Raw genomic sequence first — 19,242 nt, forward strand, 5'->3', positions numbered from 1 at the left:
GGCCCGAGACCGCTTCCCTAACTCATTGCCTGATGTGACGATGCTGCTCGTCTGTATGATATGTTCATAGGTAGAAGCTGCAGTTCTCTTCTTGGCAAGAATTTGCTGTCTCAGTTTTGTCTTCACTGAGAGTGAAGGGCTTTGCCCCCCCGTTTACAGATGTTCATCTTTCCACCAGCAAGTGGACAAGCTGCCTTTGGCATTTGTTTCTTCATTGACGTTGGAGGCAGGGAGCCTCTTTTGGACAAAGACCAGAGTCCTGAGCAAAAACCCCGCATGGAGGACAGCGACCTGATGTCTGGGCTGGGGTGAGCCTGACCCTTCTCCCGCAAGGCTGGCCAGGCTCGCACAGTCGCTCTCTCTAGCTTTCCCCCTGGCCTGGCCTGAGCCCTGCATGGGTTGGGACTAAGGTGGCCTCGGATAATCTCAGGTTTCTGCCCCAGAGGAACACAGCCCCAGCTCCTGGAGTAAAGTCATCCAGGCTGGTGGGCCCTAGACCACCAGGTGCCCCTTTCCTGGCCACCCCGTGCGCTGCGGTGGTGCCCTGTGGGCCCCCGGGGCTGCCAGCCTCTGCTCCTCCAGTCCCCGTCAGATGGGGAAGATGAGAAACTGCCGGCCGCCTCTGCGCCCTGGCCCAGCTGTCGGGACCCCTCAGCGGAGGGCAGGGTGCCAAGCCTTCCCGCTTCTGTGTGGCTCATTGTCTCCGGCTGGCGGGGCTTCGGAGGCACACCCAGGGATCACCCCCACCAGGAAGGGGGAGGGGAGGGCTGGCGGCACGTAGTGTTCCCTGCCCCCGACTCTTCACGCCTGCCCCTCCCCAGCTCCCTATTTGGCCATCCCCTGGTTGCCCCCTCCCCTTCCTTACATGGTCTGGGGGCCCCTGGCTGAGCCTCTCCCCTGCCCTTGGCTCCATGAATGGCCTCGGCGCTCCTCAGTGGTGCAAAGGCGACCAAATAAGGCAAGGTGGCCGACTGCCCCCCACCCCTGCCCCCGGCCGCTCCAACTGACCCCGTCCAGCAGCGCGTATAAAGCAGCGCGCCCCGCGCCGGACACCAGCGCCTGCCGCCCGAGCCGAGCCGAGCCGAGCCCGACCCGCGGACGGTGAGTCAGCGCCGCCCCGCGCCCGCCCGGCCCGCCCCGCCCAGCCCGCTGAGACAGCGCCGGTGCTCCCGCCGCTCGGCACTCTTTCCTTTAAGAGACCAAACTTCTGATTCTAACTTTTCTCGTCCTGGGAAGTCACTGGAGAGGGGCGCGCGGAAGAGGAACCCCACGGCCCTCCACGAGATGGGCGTGGGGTCCCTGCTCTTGTGCGCTTTTCCCTCCGGCTGGGGCACGGCATGGATGGGGGTGTTGATGGGGCCGACGTGGGTTCCCAGTTTGTGAAAAGGTGCAAATGGAAAGGGCTGGGGAGGACCTGGTGAGAGGTGACTGTCCCTCCTTGCACCTGGGACAGAGGGCGAGCCTCCTGGTCAGGGAGCCTGGGTCATTCCTCCCCTTTCTCTCCGCACTCCGACCCCCAATCTCCGCTGCTCCTCCCACCCCTTCTGTTTTTCTGCCGCGAGGGGAAGAGAGGTGGCAGGTGCCCCCCAAGGCTCCTGAGCTCTGTCGCCTCCTCCCGGGGCGCGGGGAAGGCCAGCCCCGCAGGCGCTGAGCCCGGGCTGCCCCCTCTCCTCCACCCGCAGACCCCGCTGAAACTGTGCCAAGATGTGCGACGACGAGGAGACCACCGCCCTGGTGTGCGACAATGGCTCCGGGCTGGTCAAGGCCGGCTTCGCGGGCGATGACGCGCCCCGCGCCGTCTTCCCTTCCATCGTGGGCCGCCCGCGCCACCAGGTAAACTTCCCACCCGCCTGTGTCCCGAGGAGCGGTCCCAGCCCGCCCCGCGCCCCTGCCTGTCTCCGCTGCAGCTGGCAGTCCAGGAAATGTCTCACCTGAGCCTCCTGTTTCATGAACTCTTCAGGTCAAATAAGTGAAAGATGATTTAGCTTCAAGTCCAAGTCAAGGCAAGCAGTTCTCACACCCTCCGCTGAAGGAGGGTGTGACATGCGCCATTTCCCGTTCACTTCGGGGACACAGCTCTCCCAGGGCCCCACTCCCTGGTAGGAAAAGCAGCAGTTTCTCTCCTCTGCTCCTGGCCTGCATTTCCAGTCCTCAGTGTCTTCTCCTCTATCTTTTGTACACTTCACTTTCTTTTCTTGGCCTCTTTTTTCAGTCCTGTTCAAAACATAAGAATATAACTTCTCTCAACCAAGCAGGAGCCAAGCCACATTCCTCGCCCTTGTTCACAGCCAGTTTACAGGGCTCCCGAAAGATGTAATCTATCTGCTTCCTGGCTGTTGCATTTTTAGAAGCCAGACGTGACAGGGGCAGTAGGTGCCATGGTGATAGTGACATCCCACCTTGTTTATGAAGAGAAATGCCACCCTCGCTGCCTTTGCCACATGCCTGGTCAGATAGGCTGCCAGAGAGGAGAGCTGTGCTCAGTGCTGGGGAGTGATGGGCAGGACAGCTCCTGGCAGGCTGGCTTCCCTGGCAGCGTGGTAGTGGCATAGCAGCCCATCGCTACTTGATGAATGTCAAAATCTTTTCTTAGGAGAAATACAATGTGTCATGAATGTGTCATGAATCCAGTCACTTCACAATGTAGTCATTTATATTCTAGTTGACATGGGTGATGAGCTTAGTAATTTAATGAAGGCATTATGGTATTTTTAAAACGAGGTGAGGCTCTACTTCAGTGAAATAGCATTGTTCCCCCGCACCCGAAGTTATATTTTAAGCAGTAGAATTATACTTTTGGGGGGAAGTCGGTGGGGAAAAGTACTAGATTGATTTTAAGTGATATTTCTAAATTGGGGTAAAATCCTATTGTTTGGTGTTTCTGGCCTTTATAAAGTATTCCTTGACCTGGGCAGTTAGATGTAAATTTATAAGGCACCAATTATATTCCTGACCTAGTGGAAGCTTGATCTTCCCATCTTTTCCTTCTTTTAGGGTGTCATGGTGGGTATGGGTCAGAAGGATTCCTATGTAGGAGATGAGGCCCAGAGCAAGCGAGGTATCCTGACTCTCAAATACCCCATTGAGCACGGCATTATCACCAACTGGGACGACATGGAGAAGATCTGGCACCATACCTTCTACAATGAGCTTCGTGTGGCCCCAGAGGAGCACCCAACTCTGCTCACCGAGGCCCCTCTGAACCCCAAGGCCAACCGTGAGAAGATGACCCAGATCATGTTTGAGACCTTCAATGTCCCCGCCATGTATGTGGCCATCCAGGCAGTGCTGTCCCTATATGCTTCTGGCCGTACCACAGGTATGTTTGGGCTCTTGGGACAGTCACTGATTAATCACATTCCCAAGTCATTGACCTTGCTGTGAATCAGTGTCCCCAACTGAAAATGAGTGATCCCTTCTCCCGTACTCCTTGGGAAGGTGTCGGTGCTAAGAGAGAAAGGAAACCATCATTCCCTGAGGTTAGTTTCAGAGTACATGCATTTCTGAGAGCTGAAAGAAACTGTGATGTCACATGATGAGGCTCCGTACAATGTGCAGTATCAGTCTGGAATGCAACCATCATTGGTATGTGTTCATGCCATCATAGCCCCGGGGCAAACATTGCCAAGGAGAACCCACATTCCCCACAGGGTCTGAGTCAAAAGAGAGAGAAACACATGTTAGTTAGATGGGAGGAAAGAAAAACACGCCTGGGTGCTTACGTAATGTGCTAAAGGCTGATGAAAGGGATGGTCACTTGAGTGTCCTGGGGAAATTCTTCTACTACAGTATTTAAAAGGATGAGCTATGGCTGGCTTCAGATTTACCATTCATTATGCTCATTTTTATTCTTTGTGTGTAAAGGATCTAATTTCATCTGGATCCATGCCCAGTGCTAGTTTATCTTGGCCATAAAGCAGGAGGATAAAAGCAGTGGTGTCATCAGGTATTTACCTCATCCTTGTCTGTTTTCTCTGACAGGCATTGTTCTGGACTCTGGGGATGGCGTAACTCACAATGTCCCCATCTATGAGGGCTACGCTCTGCCCCATGCCATCATGCGTCTGGATCTAGCCGGTCGGGATCTCACTGACTACCTCATGAAGATCCTTACTGAGCGTGGCTATTCCTTTGTCACCACCGGTGAGTGTGTGTCTCATGTGCTACAACACTGTCTGCTTTTTTCCTTCACCAGTGAGTCCATCTACCTCCCACAGGTGACTTCACTTTTCAGAGCTTGACTGGGGTACTCTTTATTTCTGCAGCTGAACGTGAAATTGTCCGTGATATTAAAGAGAAGCTGTGCTATGTTGCTCTGGATTTTGAGAATGAGATGGCCACAGCTGCTTCTTCGTCCTCTTTGGAGAAGAGCTATGAACTACCTGATGGCCAAGTCATCACTATTGGCAATGAACGCTTCCGATGCCCCGAGACGCTCTTCCAGCCCTCCTTCATCGGTGAGTTGTAGGGTCTGGGGCAGAGGCACAGCCTTTCCCTGCAAATCTTGGGAGGTCCCAGAGTAAAATCTATTATGAGGAAGAAGGATGAAGGGACCCTTGAATTAAAAGAAATCATAGCTTGGAGTCCCACACAGCTCAGTCTCAGGTTCTGATGGCTCATTAAAGGGATGGCCATCACTGTTCTGTCCTGTTGTAGTGAAATGACACACAGACTTCACCTCAAAAGAAAGGATGAGACAGAGTAGGACCTGAATAATCCATATCTGCAGGGAAAGAGGCAATTACTTAAGGGTGCTGATTCATTCCAATTAGCTTCATTACCAAGTAGCTGGACTTGCCTTTTAAGTTACTCATTGTTAAATATAATAGCAGTCACACTCACAGTAATAACTGGAGTGATATTTGTATGTCGCCAAACATCTCGCCTAAGGAATGATTTACAGGAGGAAGCTTGTGAGGATCTTATTTTGCTGCATAAATAAAACTTGCATGGATGTAACTTAAATGTGTGTCTTATCCTTTCCCAATACATCGCCATGTATCTGGTGGATACAGCAAGTGTTCACTTCAAACAGGTGCTAGACACAATTGTTCATTTCTTGGCAGTCTGCTGTGGGCTAACTGTGAGCACTTTTAGGGACACCTGTTCCACAAATGTCTTCAGTGTATCTTATAAAGGAACACATGTTTCAGAGACAAATGGTGACCGTTTACCAACACAGAGGAGTCCTGTTCTCATCCCTCCACCATGGCCCCTGGCCTAAGTGCACTTTGATTTTTTTAAAAAACTTGTTCCTAGGTATGGAATCTGCTGGCATTCATGAAACAACTTATAATAGCATCATGAAGTGTGACATTGATATCCGCAAAGACCTGTATGCCAACAATGTCTTATCTGGAGGTACCACGATGTACCCTGGGATTGCTGATCGCATGCAAAAGGAAATCACTGCCCTGGCTCCCAGCACCATGAAGATTAAGGTAAAGAACCCCTGTGCCTGGGGGAGCTGAAGCAGGTCTTGGTATTCCAAGCAGAAGGCATTCCTAACTTCTTTCTCCTCACACTTAGCTTCTTGCCTACTCAAACCTTTACCTTTTAGCTTCTCTAGCACTTTTTTTTTCCTGAACTTTCTAGCACTTTTCCCAAGATAGGAGACTTTAAAAATGCTTTCAAGCTGTGGATAAAAACAAATCTTTGAAGAAAAAAAAAAACCCAACCTAAATCTTTGGACACATTTTAAAAGTCCCCAACTTTGGGCCTTTTAGCTTGTTGCCACATTATACCTGAGTTCAGAGAAGTGGGAAATTCTGTTTCGTAAAGTCTTTGATAATAGAAGTAATGAAGTAGTGGAAAGTGCATAAAACTTGACTCAGCTATATTAACTTGTGGTATGAAGTACCTTACATTACAGTGAGTTAATACCTGCTATTTTTTCTAGTGAGGCTCCCCAACATGTGGCATGCTCTGTTGCTTGGAGCTTCAGAGATCCCTGGAAGTTTCTGTTTCTTTCCGCAGATTATTGCTCCCCCTGAGCGCAAGTACTCTGTCTGGATCGGGGGCTCCATCCTGGCCTCCTTGTCCACCTTCCAGCAGATGTGGATTAGCAAGCAAGAGTACGATGAGGCAGGCCCATCCATCGTCCACCGCAAATGCTTCTAAGGTGCCTCCTTTTTTAGTCTACGTTACATTCAGGATGACAGTATTATGCTTCTTGGAGTCTTCTGACCCACCCTCCTTCATCTCTCATCAACCATTGTACAGTTTGTTTACACACGTGCAGTTTATTTGTGCTTCTAATATTTATTGCTTTATAAATAAACCAGACCAGGACTTGCAACCTACAAAAGCCTCTTTTAATTCCTTTTGGGGTAGGTTTGGAGTATGGCCAGTGTTCACGTATTTTTGACAGTGAGCTCCTAGATTGATGGCTCTGACACCGTGTGCACTGTAATATTACAGCACCACAAATATCATCAAGTGGGTTAGTGTGACATTTAGCTGGGAGTTATGACACTAAATTTTGATTTTATACTTTGGTATAGAATCACGAACCTATTTCATACCTGAAAAGATTAGGTTTAGCTTCACATGTGCAAAAAATGGAAGATAAAACAATTCTCTAAGATTGGTTTCCATGAATGATATTGAAAATTATTGCTTTAGCATATGTTGCAGCTGTTTTCATAACTTTGCAGAAGCCACATATACACACTTTGAATGATTATGTATACACACTTTGAATGATTATGAAGTCAGTGTTTATTAGCATACAGTTCATTTTCAAAATTAAGTGAGTTATCAGCTGTTATAGTGTGTATACATGTTTTGGGGACACCCTATATATTGGCAGTGAGAAAGTCAAAGATTATTTTATATAAATTAGCTTCAATTCTCAATTCTTGGACTCTACAGTTGTCTTCCTGTGGACTGTGAATGTTAGCGGTGAGACAGTGAAGCCAGCTGACAGTTAAGCCTGGCATGACCCATTTCAAACAAGTCAGGACCACCGTGCAGGTTGAAAACAAGCAGAGGAAACAGGTGCCAGAAACTCCTGCCTAATCAGCGACTAACTTGTGGGACAGAGGTCTTCAGTCTCTTCACCTGTTTGAAATCTTGGGATCTTGGGTTGAGTCGAGTTAAGGCTAGAAAGTCCTGAGGGAGGAAGGGGAGTGGAGAGCCACAATATTCCTTTTCCCCCATTCAGGGCTCTCTGCAATATGTCAGGGGAAGTGCTGAGGACAGTACTCAAGAGAATAAGCAGCTCTGTCCTTGAGGGGCTCACATACACTCCACGTGAACCCCCAGTGTGTGTGGCTTCAAAGAGACAGATATGGGTCTGGGTCTTAAAGAATGGTCAAGAACTAGAGAGGTGAGATGAGCAAGGAGGAAATCTCAGCAGAAGGAAATGGGGCAGAAGAAAGAATACAAGGAAGGAAGCCAGTGTTTAGGGTAGGTTGGTGAGAGCTGATGAACTTTTAGGAAATCATTTTGGAGAGACAGACTATAACTTCATTGAGACACTTTAATTTTTTTCATTTTCAAATTAATTGTTAATGACCTTTTAGAGCAACTGGTACAATGTTAAGCAGTTTGTTTTTTGAATTTCCCAGACAAAAACCCAGATTTTCTGACATTCAGTCTAATGGTGCATCTAAAACCATTTTCAGTCCTAAAACTTTAGTCGTAAAGTTTACAACTACACTTATAAACATAATCATGCAGATGTAAAACTTTAGTCATGACCTATCAAGAGTAACCCCATTCTATCACACACCCTTTGGGAGACTGGGTTGAAAATTTGGGGTATTTTAGGCTCATCAGACACATCCTTAGTAAGCTGCCACTGTCATCATTCAAGCTTTAATGTGTCTTTATCTAATTCATTAAAAATATCTCTTTTTTTAAAAAAAAATATTGATTCGAGAGAGAGAGAGAGAAAGGAAGGGAGAAAGAGCAAGAAACATTGATTTGTTGTTCTATTCTTTTATGCATGCATTGGTTGCCTCCTGTACATGCCCTGAACAGGGACCAAACCCTCAATCTTGGTGTATTGGGATGATGCTCCAACAAACTGAGCTACCTGGCCTGGGCTAAAAGATATCTCGTGATTCCTGACTCTGAACCAAGCAAGATAATAGGTCCAGGGGACATAAAGAGGGATCAGGGCCCACTTTCTGTGCTTAACAACCTCACAGTTTTAGAGTTCCATACTTAGCATAGCTGAGTGGAAGTTTTTCTCTGCATTAAGGATTACATAATAAATAAATTTGGTGGCATTTTCTGTAGATAAGATATAAAGTTTATCATAGATCTTACTTTTGTCCCCCTCAATTATATCCTGTAGCACAGATAAATTGGCTTACAAGCTAGTTTTCAGCCAGAGACATGGATTTGGGGCAAAAATGGGGAGAGATGATTTCGCCAGTATCTGTGTCTTTATTTTTCATCTCTCAAATTGAATACAGTAAGTATTATGAATTTAACCTCTAAATATAGTATTAATCCTTCAAGTTTAGACAACTGGCTGGGGTATCACCTATGGTTCTTTCTTTGTATAAATGTAAAGGGAATGGGTATTCCTACTTAAAAGTAGACGTTTTTTAGAATCAGCTTTCAGAAGTGATGAGCATGCAGATTCTTGTTGAATCCCAAAGTTTTCTCATCTCAACTAATGATGGGGTGTAAGATATTAGAACAGCTGAGTTTTCTAATAATTGTGCTTAAGGATGGTACTAAAGAGACAGGGTTTTTCTTAAGACCACCTCCACATGTGTAAAATAATAGAGATGTCTACAGTGAATATGTTTGCAGTTAAGATACAATGTAAAAAATATATACAGATCATGATATTTCTTCTCAACTTATAATGAAAAGAGTGTTTTTGTTCATTTCTAACACATCAAAACACTTTTTGTCATTTTTTAAAACAATTGTCATTTCTTAGCAATGGTTGTTATGTAGATGTGTTTAAATAATCAAGAGAGTAGAGTTAGAGAGAAAAAGAAAATTGCAAAGAAAATGGAATATTTAAAAGGGTAGACTTGATTCACTAACCCAGGCCCTGACACAATGTCACTGGGGCTCCACCTTTCTCTCCATTTCTTCTATGGGATCTGTTACAGACTGAATTATATCCCCCCAATTTCATGTGCTGACACCCTAACTCCCCGATGTGACTGTTTTTGGAGACAGGGCCTTTAAGGGGGTATTTAAGGCTAAATGATGTCATAAGTTGGCCCTAATCAAATAAGACAGGTGTCCTCATTGAAGAGGAAGAGACACCAGGATTGTGCCTGTACAGAGGAAAGTACAGGTAAAGACAAAGCAAGAAGTAGCCATCTATAAGCTAGGCAGAGAGGCCTCACCAGAAACCAATGCTGCTGGCACTTGGTCTTTGACCTCTATGCTCCAGAACTGCAAGAAAATAAATTTCTATTGTTTAAGCACCCAGTCCATGCTATTATGTTATGCTGGCCCAAACAGACTAATAGAGGATTTTCCCACATGTTGGACATCATGGCCCAAGATTCACAATCTACCAACTAACTTATCAGCCTCTGTACCAAAAGAGTGCCTTCCCATATAGTTCTGTCGGAAATTCCAGGGAAGTCTCAGTCTGGCCAGACTTGAGGACCGAGACATATTTTCCCTGCCATAGAGAACCATCAATATCGTTGAGTGGGAGAGGGGTAATTCTCCAAAGGAAGGGAACAAACTGACATGCACATCATACCCAAGGAGCTAGAACCAGAGATTAGGGTAGTTTGCATGGGGACCAATTGTTGAAGGGCTCCAACTTCCAGTTCAGGAGTTGTTTGATTTAGCAGGTCCTGAGAAGGACTTGAGAAGAACAATGATTTGACTCAAACAAAACTGGTAGGCAAGAATAAGAATGTTTGGATGGTGATACGTGTGATTGATAATTTTTTTTCTAGATTATAGTGTGACCCAGGGGCTCAGGAACCCAGTGCTCTCTATATGACCAATTTATCCAGGTATTTAAAAGGTGATAATAAGTCAGAATTAAAATGATATAAATACTACAAATATTTCCTAGTAAAAGATAGGTAGGGAAGAAATTTTTAGTCTTTTAGGCCTAAAACAGCAAAGGTTGTCTATATTCATCCTAGGGTCTTCCAGGCTCATTACAGAAGGAATCTCTCCAGCAGAGTTTGGCTGTTGCTATGGCAACCAAACTCACATTAAAAGAGACGCAGGACAAAAGCTCTGGGGGAGATTGCAAAAGTATGCCTTTGCTCTCTGGTGAATCTGATGCTAGAAGATGTTTCTTGCAGTTCACTTATCTGCTCTGTGTGCAATAGATGCAAGAAAGGTTGACTAGGAGGATAAAGAGCTTCAGAGCAAGTATAGGTCTCTGAATCCTTAGGGCTCTGGGTCCTCTCCCCTGAATGGGAAGGGGAGCTGAGTTAGGTGAGAGTTAAGCAGGAGTGATCTGCATGTTCCTCCGCAGTGTTGTTTGCTTATTGCTCTACCCTGGGAATCAGGGTTGGAGAGGAGAGAGAAAGAAAACAAACCCAAGGGAAGGTTGCAGTAAAGCTGAATTAAAATGTGGCGTTAATAGTAAATGAGAAATGGACTCTGGAGTCAAGAGTAAGCAAGCAGTTGGGTGAACAGGTTTAGTGCTTAACACAGAAAGATGACTTGAACTTTGGAAAGACTACTGGGTAGTGACAGGGTAGGAGTCATATAGGGTATGATAGAGCAGACATCATGAAGGGAATTTAAAACCAAACCTGAAAGAAAAAAAAATAAAAGAAAAAAATAATAAAAGCAAACCTGCTTTAGGCAAAGTAGTAAAATTTCCCCAAGAAATCTTTAACACTAGAATCTACCCTTTGGACTTCTTTCAGTGTCTTCTACCCAATGTGGGCTACCCAGAACATTCTCCCTACCTCCCCTATTATAACTACACTTAGCTGCACTTTACTTGTGTTCCTAAAGAGCAGACTGACATTAATTCTGAGGCCTGAAGAATGGAAAAGCAGGCAGTGGAAATACTACCTGCAAAGACTCAGAGGTAGGAGAGTCCGTCAGGTTCAAAGACGTGAGAAGAGCCAAGTGGATGGAGAGCGATGAGGGGCTGAGGAGGAGAAGAGTAAGTGACCCCAGAGACATGGTCAGAACACCTATCCTATGGGACCTATAGACCGTGATAAGAAGTTTGAATTCTATTGTGTGACAGAATTATGATAAAGGGTTTTAAGCATGAAAATATAAAACATATATTTTAAATGCTCATGGGGACTGGATTGGAAAAGCAAAAGTGGAGGCTAATAAGCCATGGGAGGCTCTTACACTGGTGCAGGTGGGAGTTGCTAGGGCTTGGACCTGAAGGAAGCCATGGAGATGGACAGAAGTGTGGACAAAGTTGAGATGGGTTCTATAAGCTGCAATGGCAGGATGTGCTGATGGGTTGGATAGGGGCAGGCAAGAAGAGGGCTGCTGGCTTGAGTGGACTATGTGTTTTCAAGGAAATTCAGATTTCAAGATGATCCAAACACATCTCCAGTCCTACACTGGAAAGAAGGCATCGTCCAAAAATGGGGTTTGCTTTTGGTCTTGAAAAGTGTTAAGGGTTTTCTGGGAGAAAGAGAGGTATCGAATGAGCAGAGAGTAGTTTTGGGGACAGGAAGGTGGTGGGGAGACCTGACTAGAGCAGAGGGTGTGTATTGGGATGAAGCAATGAGGTCAATTGGGACTTGGTAGGGCTAGGGCATGGGCTTTGGAAACACAGATGTGCTGTGTTGGTGCTTATAAAACACAAAGGATAATAGAACTGCCCTTCAAAATTGCTGTGAGGATTAAATGGGATAAAGTAGATCTTATACTCAGGCCTTAACACATAGTAGGACTTTAATTAATGTCCTATAATCATTGTTATTAATATTCTTATATATAGTATACAATACACAATCATACATTGCACACACATACACACGTGGTGTGTGTGTGTGTGTGTGTGTGTGTGTGTGTGTGTGTGTGTTGTGGAAGAACTGAAAGACAAGGGTGGAAATTTGGATTTGATATGAGAGAATGTGTGTTTTTGCTGATGACATCTGCAGAGAAGTGGTCCACTGAATGATATTTAAAGAAGGTAAATTCTGGCATTTGGGTCCAGAATGGTCCAGTGAGCAGCGTTCCTCACTGAAAGACTCAGTAGTCCAAGAGCAATAACAGAATTGAGGGAGCACATACTCCAAAGGCTGAGAATGTAGAGCGAGGTCCTCCTTCATCTGCCAAAGGGGAGAGTGACTTCAATAGATGCATGAATTAAGAAAAAGTATGACTCCATGATAGAGGGTTTAAAGATTTTAATTAAAAATCACTATGGCCTTACATTACAGAGCCTTTTCAAACATCTAAATTGGCTTCCTGAATTCTCAGTGTAGGAAGCACTTTTCATGCCACTTTGAGCCTCCTCTCCAGTTGAAGGAACTTATTTTAAAACTGTTTAAATCTTACAGTAAAGGGTAGCCATACTCTCTTTTATACCCATTACCCTAGATCAGGGGTCCTCAAACTTTTTAAACAGGGGGCCAGTTCACTGTCCCTCAGACCATTGGAGGGCCGGACTATAGTTTAAAAATAACTATGAACAAATTCCTATGCACACTGTGGGCCCAGGATGAGTCGACTGCTAAGCAGGACAGGCAGCGGCACCCGGCGGGCCGGATAAATGTCCTCGGCGGGCCGCATGTGGCCCACAGGCCCTAGTTTGAGGACCCCTGCTAGAGTGTCAATTCCATTGTGTTATAATAAATGGTTTGATTTTAATACATAAGGGGAGCTCCATCACTGAAATATAATATGAGGATTCTAGTTTTTAAAAAGAAAACCGTAGGTTGGTAGGGGTGAGGGATTCAGTAGGAAGAACTTGATGAGTGCTTACTTTAAATATAAATCTTAACAGGGAAGATAAAAAAATATGTCATACTGGGGGCCCAGTGCACGAATTCATGCACCTTGAAAGGAACTGTGGGCAGTGTGGCTGCGGTGGGCACAGGGGCGGGTCTTGGCCCATCCTCCACATCCCAGCACAGCTCCTCCCACCGCGGCCTCTCAGTCACCTGTTTGCCGGCAGTCCTGTTCCATGCACCACCACTGCCGCTCCCACAGCTGACTGCACAGAGCGATTGGGTCTGGTGCCAGCAGCGGGTATGAGTGGCAGCTGCTGCCCCAATTGCCCCTCAGGAGCAGAGGGAGGTGGAGAAGCCCCTAGAGGCAACCCACTGGTGCCAAGCAGGTGCAAGGGCCAGGCCAGATCACGGTGCGCCGGAGCAAAGAATTTTCAGTAACCACCCAAGGCTCGCCCTGATGACAGTGACCAGCACCCCGCCTTGGTCTGGTGCCCCAGCTCACCTGCTCCACCATCCCACTGCGGCTGAGGCCCCCCATGTTCCATGCTCTGCTGCCTGCTGCTGATGCCCACCATGTTCTGCTCAAACCCCCTGGTGGTCAGTGCACATCATAGCGACCGGTTGTTCGGTTGTTCTGCCATTCCATCTATTTACATATTAGGGTTTTATATATATATAGATATCCACACTCTAAGAGAATTAAGCATGATCTAAGGAATCAAAAATCTGCCACATATGCACATGTTGAATGGAAGTCTCCATCAGCCCAGTTGCCCACAGGATTAGAATGGGTAGGGCCCCTGCAGACACGAAGCATGAATGAGAAATAAACTGTCGTTATGTCAACCACCGCAATGGTGCTTGCTGCCACCGCATAACCTAGCTTATTCTGACTGTCACTGTAAGCTTTGGACACTCACCTCCACGGGATTTCACTTTGTTTTAGGGCTCTGAGATGATGTTATGTCAGCTGAATAATACATTTCAAATAATAAATGTAATCAGTTGGGACTGTTTTTCAGGGTGTCCAATGTGCTATGCCATCAGAAATGAAAATCTATTATTGGGTAATTTTATTTCACTTTTTGAGTGTGGGGAGAGTTTTGTTTTTCTTGGGCATATGAATGAAACAGAAAATCTATATGAAGTTACTCCAGTTACATGTTGTTGGTTCAACATATGAGTAAGATGCTAAGAAAGTACACTCTACATGAATGAATTGTATGGTATGTGAAGTATATCTTGAAGCTTTTTTTTTTTTTTAAAAAAAATAAGGTAATATAATTGTATGATGAGACAGATTTGGGTGCAAACTTTGGACATAGACTAAAGTAAAATATCCTGGATAAAATCCTACACTTTTATTATTATAGATGTTTTTCTAGCACAGAGAATCTGGCACAGAGCCAGAGAGTGTCAGCATAAAAAAAACCCAAACCATATTTATCAGTTTTGACTTAAAAAATTGAAGCATTTAAATATTTGAAGATATCAGTGAGGACTTTATAAACAAACAGGGGTCTTTTGCTTTCTCATCTTCTCTGCCCTCATCTTTTTCATCACAACAAAGTCAAAGGTAGCCCAGAAGGGTGGAGGAAAACATGATAAGGGTCACATCCCTTTGCCTTTGGGCAAAATGTGCTATCATTTTGAATAAATGGGTAAAAATAGTCTCATTCACTTATAAATGTTTTGTAACTTTCAACTTCGTCGATAAAGATATTTCTCAGGGCAAATCCGTGCCCTTGATAACAGGACAGGAGATTAAGTCAAGCCATGTCTCCACTTCTAAAAACACTCGAGATTTGTGTCCTACTAGCACTGTTATAGCAACTCTGTTACTATTTAACAAAATATTTCTATTGCCATAATATAATCAAACCTTAAATCACACACCTGTGAGCTGGCATCCCTCAGTCACGCTCAGAGAGGACGCTGTCGCGGTGGGTGCTGAGCTGGGTGGGGTACAGAGACCCTTCCCCAGCTTTTCCTTGCTCCCTTTGCATGCCTTCATTTCTGGTTTTGCGGTGTCTGCATCCCCATTCAGCCAAAGTTCTAAATCTCTTTCCCTCTCAACTATCTAGGACACATCAGAATTAACCTACTCATGTAGATTACAGGGCCCCAGCCATTATTAACCTTAATATTGAAAGAAATACAGCTTTTTCGGTAGAAGAAGCAGAAATGCCCTTCCACATGGCACCAATAGCAACATTTGCATCAGCTGAGGAAATGTGCTTTTTAGGAAGTTCAGGCAATGCAAATGCTTGCTTATAGTCAGTGAAGAGTTCACATATATGATATTGTCGAATTTGTGGGCCCCTTTGAAAGCATTGTATTATTGCATCCCTGGGGTTATTTTATAGCAGATCAAGGTACTGTCTCTTCTGTATTTTCATAATGCCCTTTGAATTATTGATTCAGTCCTGATATTCTCACCTTCCTTCCCAGTGGGTACTTGGTTGCTATTTGTTGAAGGACTGAACAGTTCAAACTTCATTCTTAAATATTGAACTCAAATGTACCCCACACCTCCTCTTTTTTCAGATGTCAAGCTCTCTGGTTGTCCCCTGTTTGCAGGGCCAACCTTTGCTTTAATGGGATTGAAGTGCTGAGTGAGCCTTGACCATGACCTCGTCCCTCTTCTTTTGGAGATGTTGCTCTTGTTGATGACACTGAATTTGGAAGGATAGTCACCATTTTGGGGGAGGGAGGGAGGAAAGAGATGGGGATATAAATTTATAACCTGGCAAGTTAAAGAAATGCCTGAGGATTGGCTTGAACCTCAGGGGAGGCAGAAACAGGAGGCATGTGGGGGAGAATCTGCTCAGAAGCAGACAGGCCCTGACCTTTCGCTGGCAGTGCAGTTTCTAGAGGCAAATGAACCTGTGTAAGAAAAGCTGGGCAACTGGGACACGTGCACAGAACTGGTAACACGTGAGGCTCTCTCATTTTGCTAAGCCCTGATGACATCCCCTTGCCAGATGGGGGTCAGACTTTTCCAAGAAAGTTGCAAAGATCTCCATGACTTTTCTCCTCCATTCCTCCCAAAATAGTCACTACTTTTCTCTTGACCCAATCCAACAGGCAAATATTCAATTGCCCAGAATAATTTGACACTGTTGATAAGTGTGCTTTTCAATCTGTTGGTCATGGGCCATTAAATGAGTCTTAAAATCAGTTGAGTAGATTCTAAGCAGCATTAAAAAAAGAAATCAAGCAGGGCAGAGAATCTATACTAATAAAAGGATAATACGCTAATTAGACCAGGTTGACCAGACATCTTCTGGATGTCCAACTTCCTTCTGGACAGTTAGGGGCGACCTGGCTGGCAGGGGGGCAGTTAGAGGGTATCCAGGCTGGCAGGAGGGCAGTTAGGGGGCAATCAGGCTGGCAAGCAGAGGCACTTAGGGCTGATCAGGCAGGCAGGTAGAGTGGTTAGGGGCAATCAGGCAGGCCGGCAGGGGAGAAGTAAGGGGGCGACAAGACTGGCAGGGGAGCAGTTAGGGGGTGACAAGACCGGCAGGGGGGCAGTTAGGGGGCGACCAGGCCAGCAGGGGACCAGTTAGGGGGCAATCAGGCCGGCAGGTAGAGTGGTTAGGGGTGACCAGGCAGGCAGGCAGGCGAGCAGTTAGGAGCCAGTGGTCCCGGATTGCAAGAAGGATGTCTAAGTGCCAGCAGTTGGACATCCCCCGAAGGGTCCTGGATTGGAGAGGGTGCAGGCCAGGCTGTGGGGAACTCCCCCTCCCAATGCATGAATTTCATGCACTGGGCCTCTAGTAGACTATATTAGAGTATACACACTGAGTGGCCATATTATTATGATCTCTGAACACATAATAATCTGGCCACTCAGTGTATATACATATATATATATATATATTAGAGGCCTGGTGCATGAATTCATGCATGGGTGGGGTCTGGCCAGCCTGGCCAGGGGGAAGGGACATAGGCAGTTGGCCGGCCTGCCTGCTGGTCAAACTCCTGGTCAAGGGGACAATTTGCATATTAGCGTTTTATTATATAGGATATACACTGAGTGGCCAGATTATTATGCATTCAGAGATCATAATAATCTGGCCTCTCAGTGTATACTAGTAGTGAGGGTGAATGATGTGTTGTGGAACTCTGTTTCAGCCTATGCATGTATATACCAGGCTGCAACATAAAATGTTTTTGGTGAGAAAAGTTTGAAAATCACTGTTTACAACAATCAGTTTTCAGATATCCCCTCAAAAACTTTTTATTGGGAATGATATCAAATATACATAAAAGTAGTGACAATTGTAAAATGTCGTATCCTCATCTAGTTTCCAGATTGTCTTTTGTAGATGCTACAATCCTATTCATTTCCTTCAGTAATTTATTTTTATTTATTTGCTCCATCTTAGCAAATACAGGGGAGGTTTCAGTGAAAACTGAAGTAATCCTTCCAGATGGTTCAAGTTGTGAATGTTTTAGGTCAGCTGGGAGCCTTCGGAAAGGCCTCAGGGAACCACTGGAAAAAAGATGTTTGGAGAGAGAAGTGAGGCAAAACTTACAGAGGCTGCGTGCACTGCCTCTCTGCCTTTTGTGGAAGGTAGTCAGGTCTGTCATCTGGTTTAAATTTTATTTTATTATTTTAAGTATTACAAATAGTAGTACATATATCTCCTTTTTTTCCCCCATTGACCTTCCCCCAGCCTCCCCTATCCCCCGGCACATGGCTTCATCCCACCCCCCAGGGTCTTGTTTCCATTAGTTGTGCTTATATGCATGCATACAAGTCCTTCAGTTTATCTCTCCCCCCCTCCCCGTCCCCAACACTCCCCAGCCTTCCCGCTGTAATTTGACAGTCTGTTCGATGCTTCACTGCCTCTGTATCTATCTTTTTATTCATCAGGTTATAATGTTCTTTATTTTCCATAAATGAGTGAGATCATGTGGTATTTTTCTTTCATTGCCTGGCTTATTTCACTTAGCATAATGCTCTCCAGTTCTATCCATGCTGCTGCAAATGGTAAGAATTCCTTCTTTTTTATAACAGCGTAGTATTCCATTGTGTAGATGTACCATAGTTTTCTAATCCACTCATCTGCTGATGGGCATTTAGGCTGTTTCCAAAGCTTAGCTATTGTAAATTGTGCTGCTATGAACATAGGGGTGCATATATCCTTTCTGATTGGTGTTTCTAGTTTCTTGGGGTATATTCCTAGAAGTGGGATCACTGGGTCAAATGGGAGTTCCATTTTTAGTTTTTTGAGGAAACTCCATACTGTTCTCCACAGTGGCTGCACCAGTCTGCATTCCCACCAGCAGTGCACAGGGTGCCTTTTTCTCTGAATCCTCCCCAGCACTTGTCATTTGTTGATTTGTTGATGATAGCCATTCTGACAGGTGTGAGATAGTACCTCATTGTCATTTTGATTTGCATCTCTCTGATGATTAGTGACTTTGAGCATGTTTTCATATGTCTCTTGGCCTGCCTTCTGTCTTCTTTCGAAAAGTATCTGTTTAGGTCCGTTGTCCATTTTTTTATTGGATTGTTTATCTTCCTTTTGTTATGTTGTATGAGTTCCCTGTAAATGTTGGAGATTAAACTTTATCTGTGATAACATTGGCAAATATGTTCTCTCATATGATCTGTCATCTGGTTTAGCTCAGAAGTTTCCCTCCCCCATCCCCCTTTTACCCCATCCTCCTTTGAGGACACCTGTCGAACCCCTTTGTTTTACAATTGAAGAAACGGAGCTCTAGGGGTGGGAACTGCGTTACCCAAGAGAGTTTCTCATTGAGTGCTATCTCTTAGAGTCCCCATGTGATGCCAGGAGCCTTTCAATGGCTTTCTGCTGCTTTAAAGATAAAAAAAAAAAAAAAGCCTATTTCGTGGCCTACAAGACCTAAATGGTCTGGCCCTGTCTCCCTGTTCATTCCCATCTCTCTCCCCCATTCTCTAGTGACTGCCCTCTCTATGCCCACTCCACTGCCAGGCTCTTGCACATGCTGGCCTCTACATTAAAGTGCTCCTTTCTCCTGACTCCTGCACTCCCTACACCTTTCCTGAACTCATCACAGCTATAATTTATGTTTTTGTGAATGATTATTTGATTAATATCTGACTCCCCTTCAGACAGTTCTGTGAAGATAGGAACCTTCTCTGTTTCTGCTCATCATGTCATCTTCAACACTTAACACCAGGCCTGCCATTCAGAAAATGTTAAAAATATTTCAGACACAATGAAAATGTCTTTGTACTCCTCCTCAACTCCCAACTCTGTTTTTCTTCCACTCTCCTGAAATTGGTGCCTATTCTTAAACCATGGGTCTGCATTTTTTATACATTTACTGAATATCCACATATCTACTAAATATCCATGTAAAAAATACAGGCTATTGTAGAGGGCCCCTTGGGAAGGCACATGGG

At 45.2% G+C, this 19,242-nt stretch overlaps 1 protein-coding gene across 1 annotated transcript; it reads left to right on the forward strand.

The window, feature by feature from the left end:
- Positions 1 to 205: 205 nt before the first annotated feature.
- ACTC1 (actin alpha cardiac muscle 1) lies at positions 206 to 6,855 on the forward strand. Its single transcript, XM_080686549.1, has 8 exons — positions 206 to 308; positions 1,018 to 1,101; positions 1,683 to 1,833; positions 2,995 to 3,319; positions 3,982 to 4,143; positions 4,266 to 4,457; positions 5,260 to 5,441; positions 5,977 to 6,855. Exons 3-8 carry the CDS (start codon positions 1,705 to 1,707, stop codon positions 6,118 to 6,120), a joined length of 1,134 nt encoding a protein of 377 aa, XP_080542675.1. The 5' UTR covers positions 206 to 308; positions 1,018 to 1,101; positions 1,683 to 1,704; the 3' UTR covers positions 6,121 to 6,855.
- The last annotated feature ends 12,387 nt before the right edge of the window (positions 6,856 to 19,242 follow it).

Source organism: Plecotus auritus, assembly GCF_963455305.1.
Source record: "Plecotus auritus genome assembly, chromosome: 1".
Lineage (NCBI taxonomy): Eukaryota > Metazoa > Chordata > Mammalia > Chiroptera > Vespertilionidae > Plecotus > Plecotus auritus.

Bases quoted from the DNA above. Each gene is read 5' to 3' on its own strand.
- ACTC1 (XM_080686549.1), top strand. From the start codon at position 1,705: ATGTGCGACGACGAGGAGACCACCGCCCTGGTGTGCGACAATGGCTCC. The intron at 3,320-3,981 runs GTATGTTTGGGC...TTTCTCTGACAG, and splicing joins TGCTTCTGGCCGTACCACAG to GCATTGTTCTGGACTCTGGG. The intron at 4,144-4,265 runs GTGAGTGTGTGT...TTATTTCTGCAG, and splicing joins CTATTCCTTTGTCACCACCG to CTGAACGTGAAATTGTCCGT.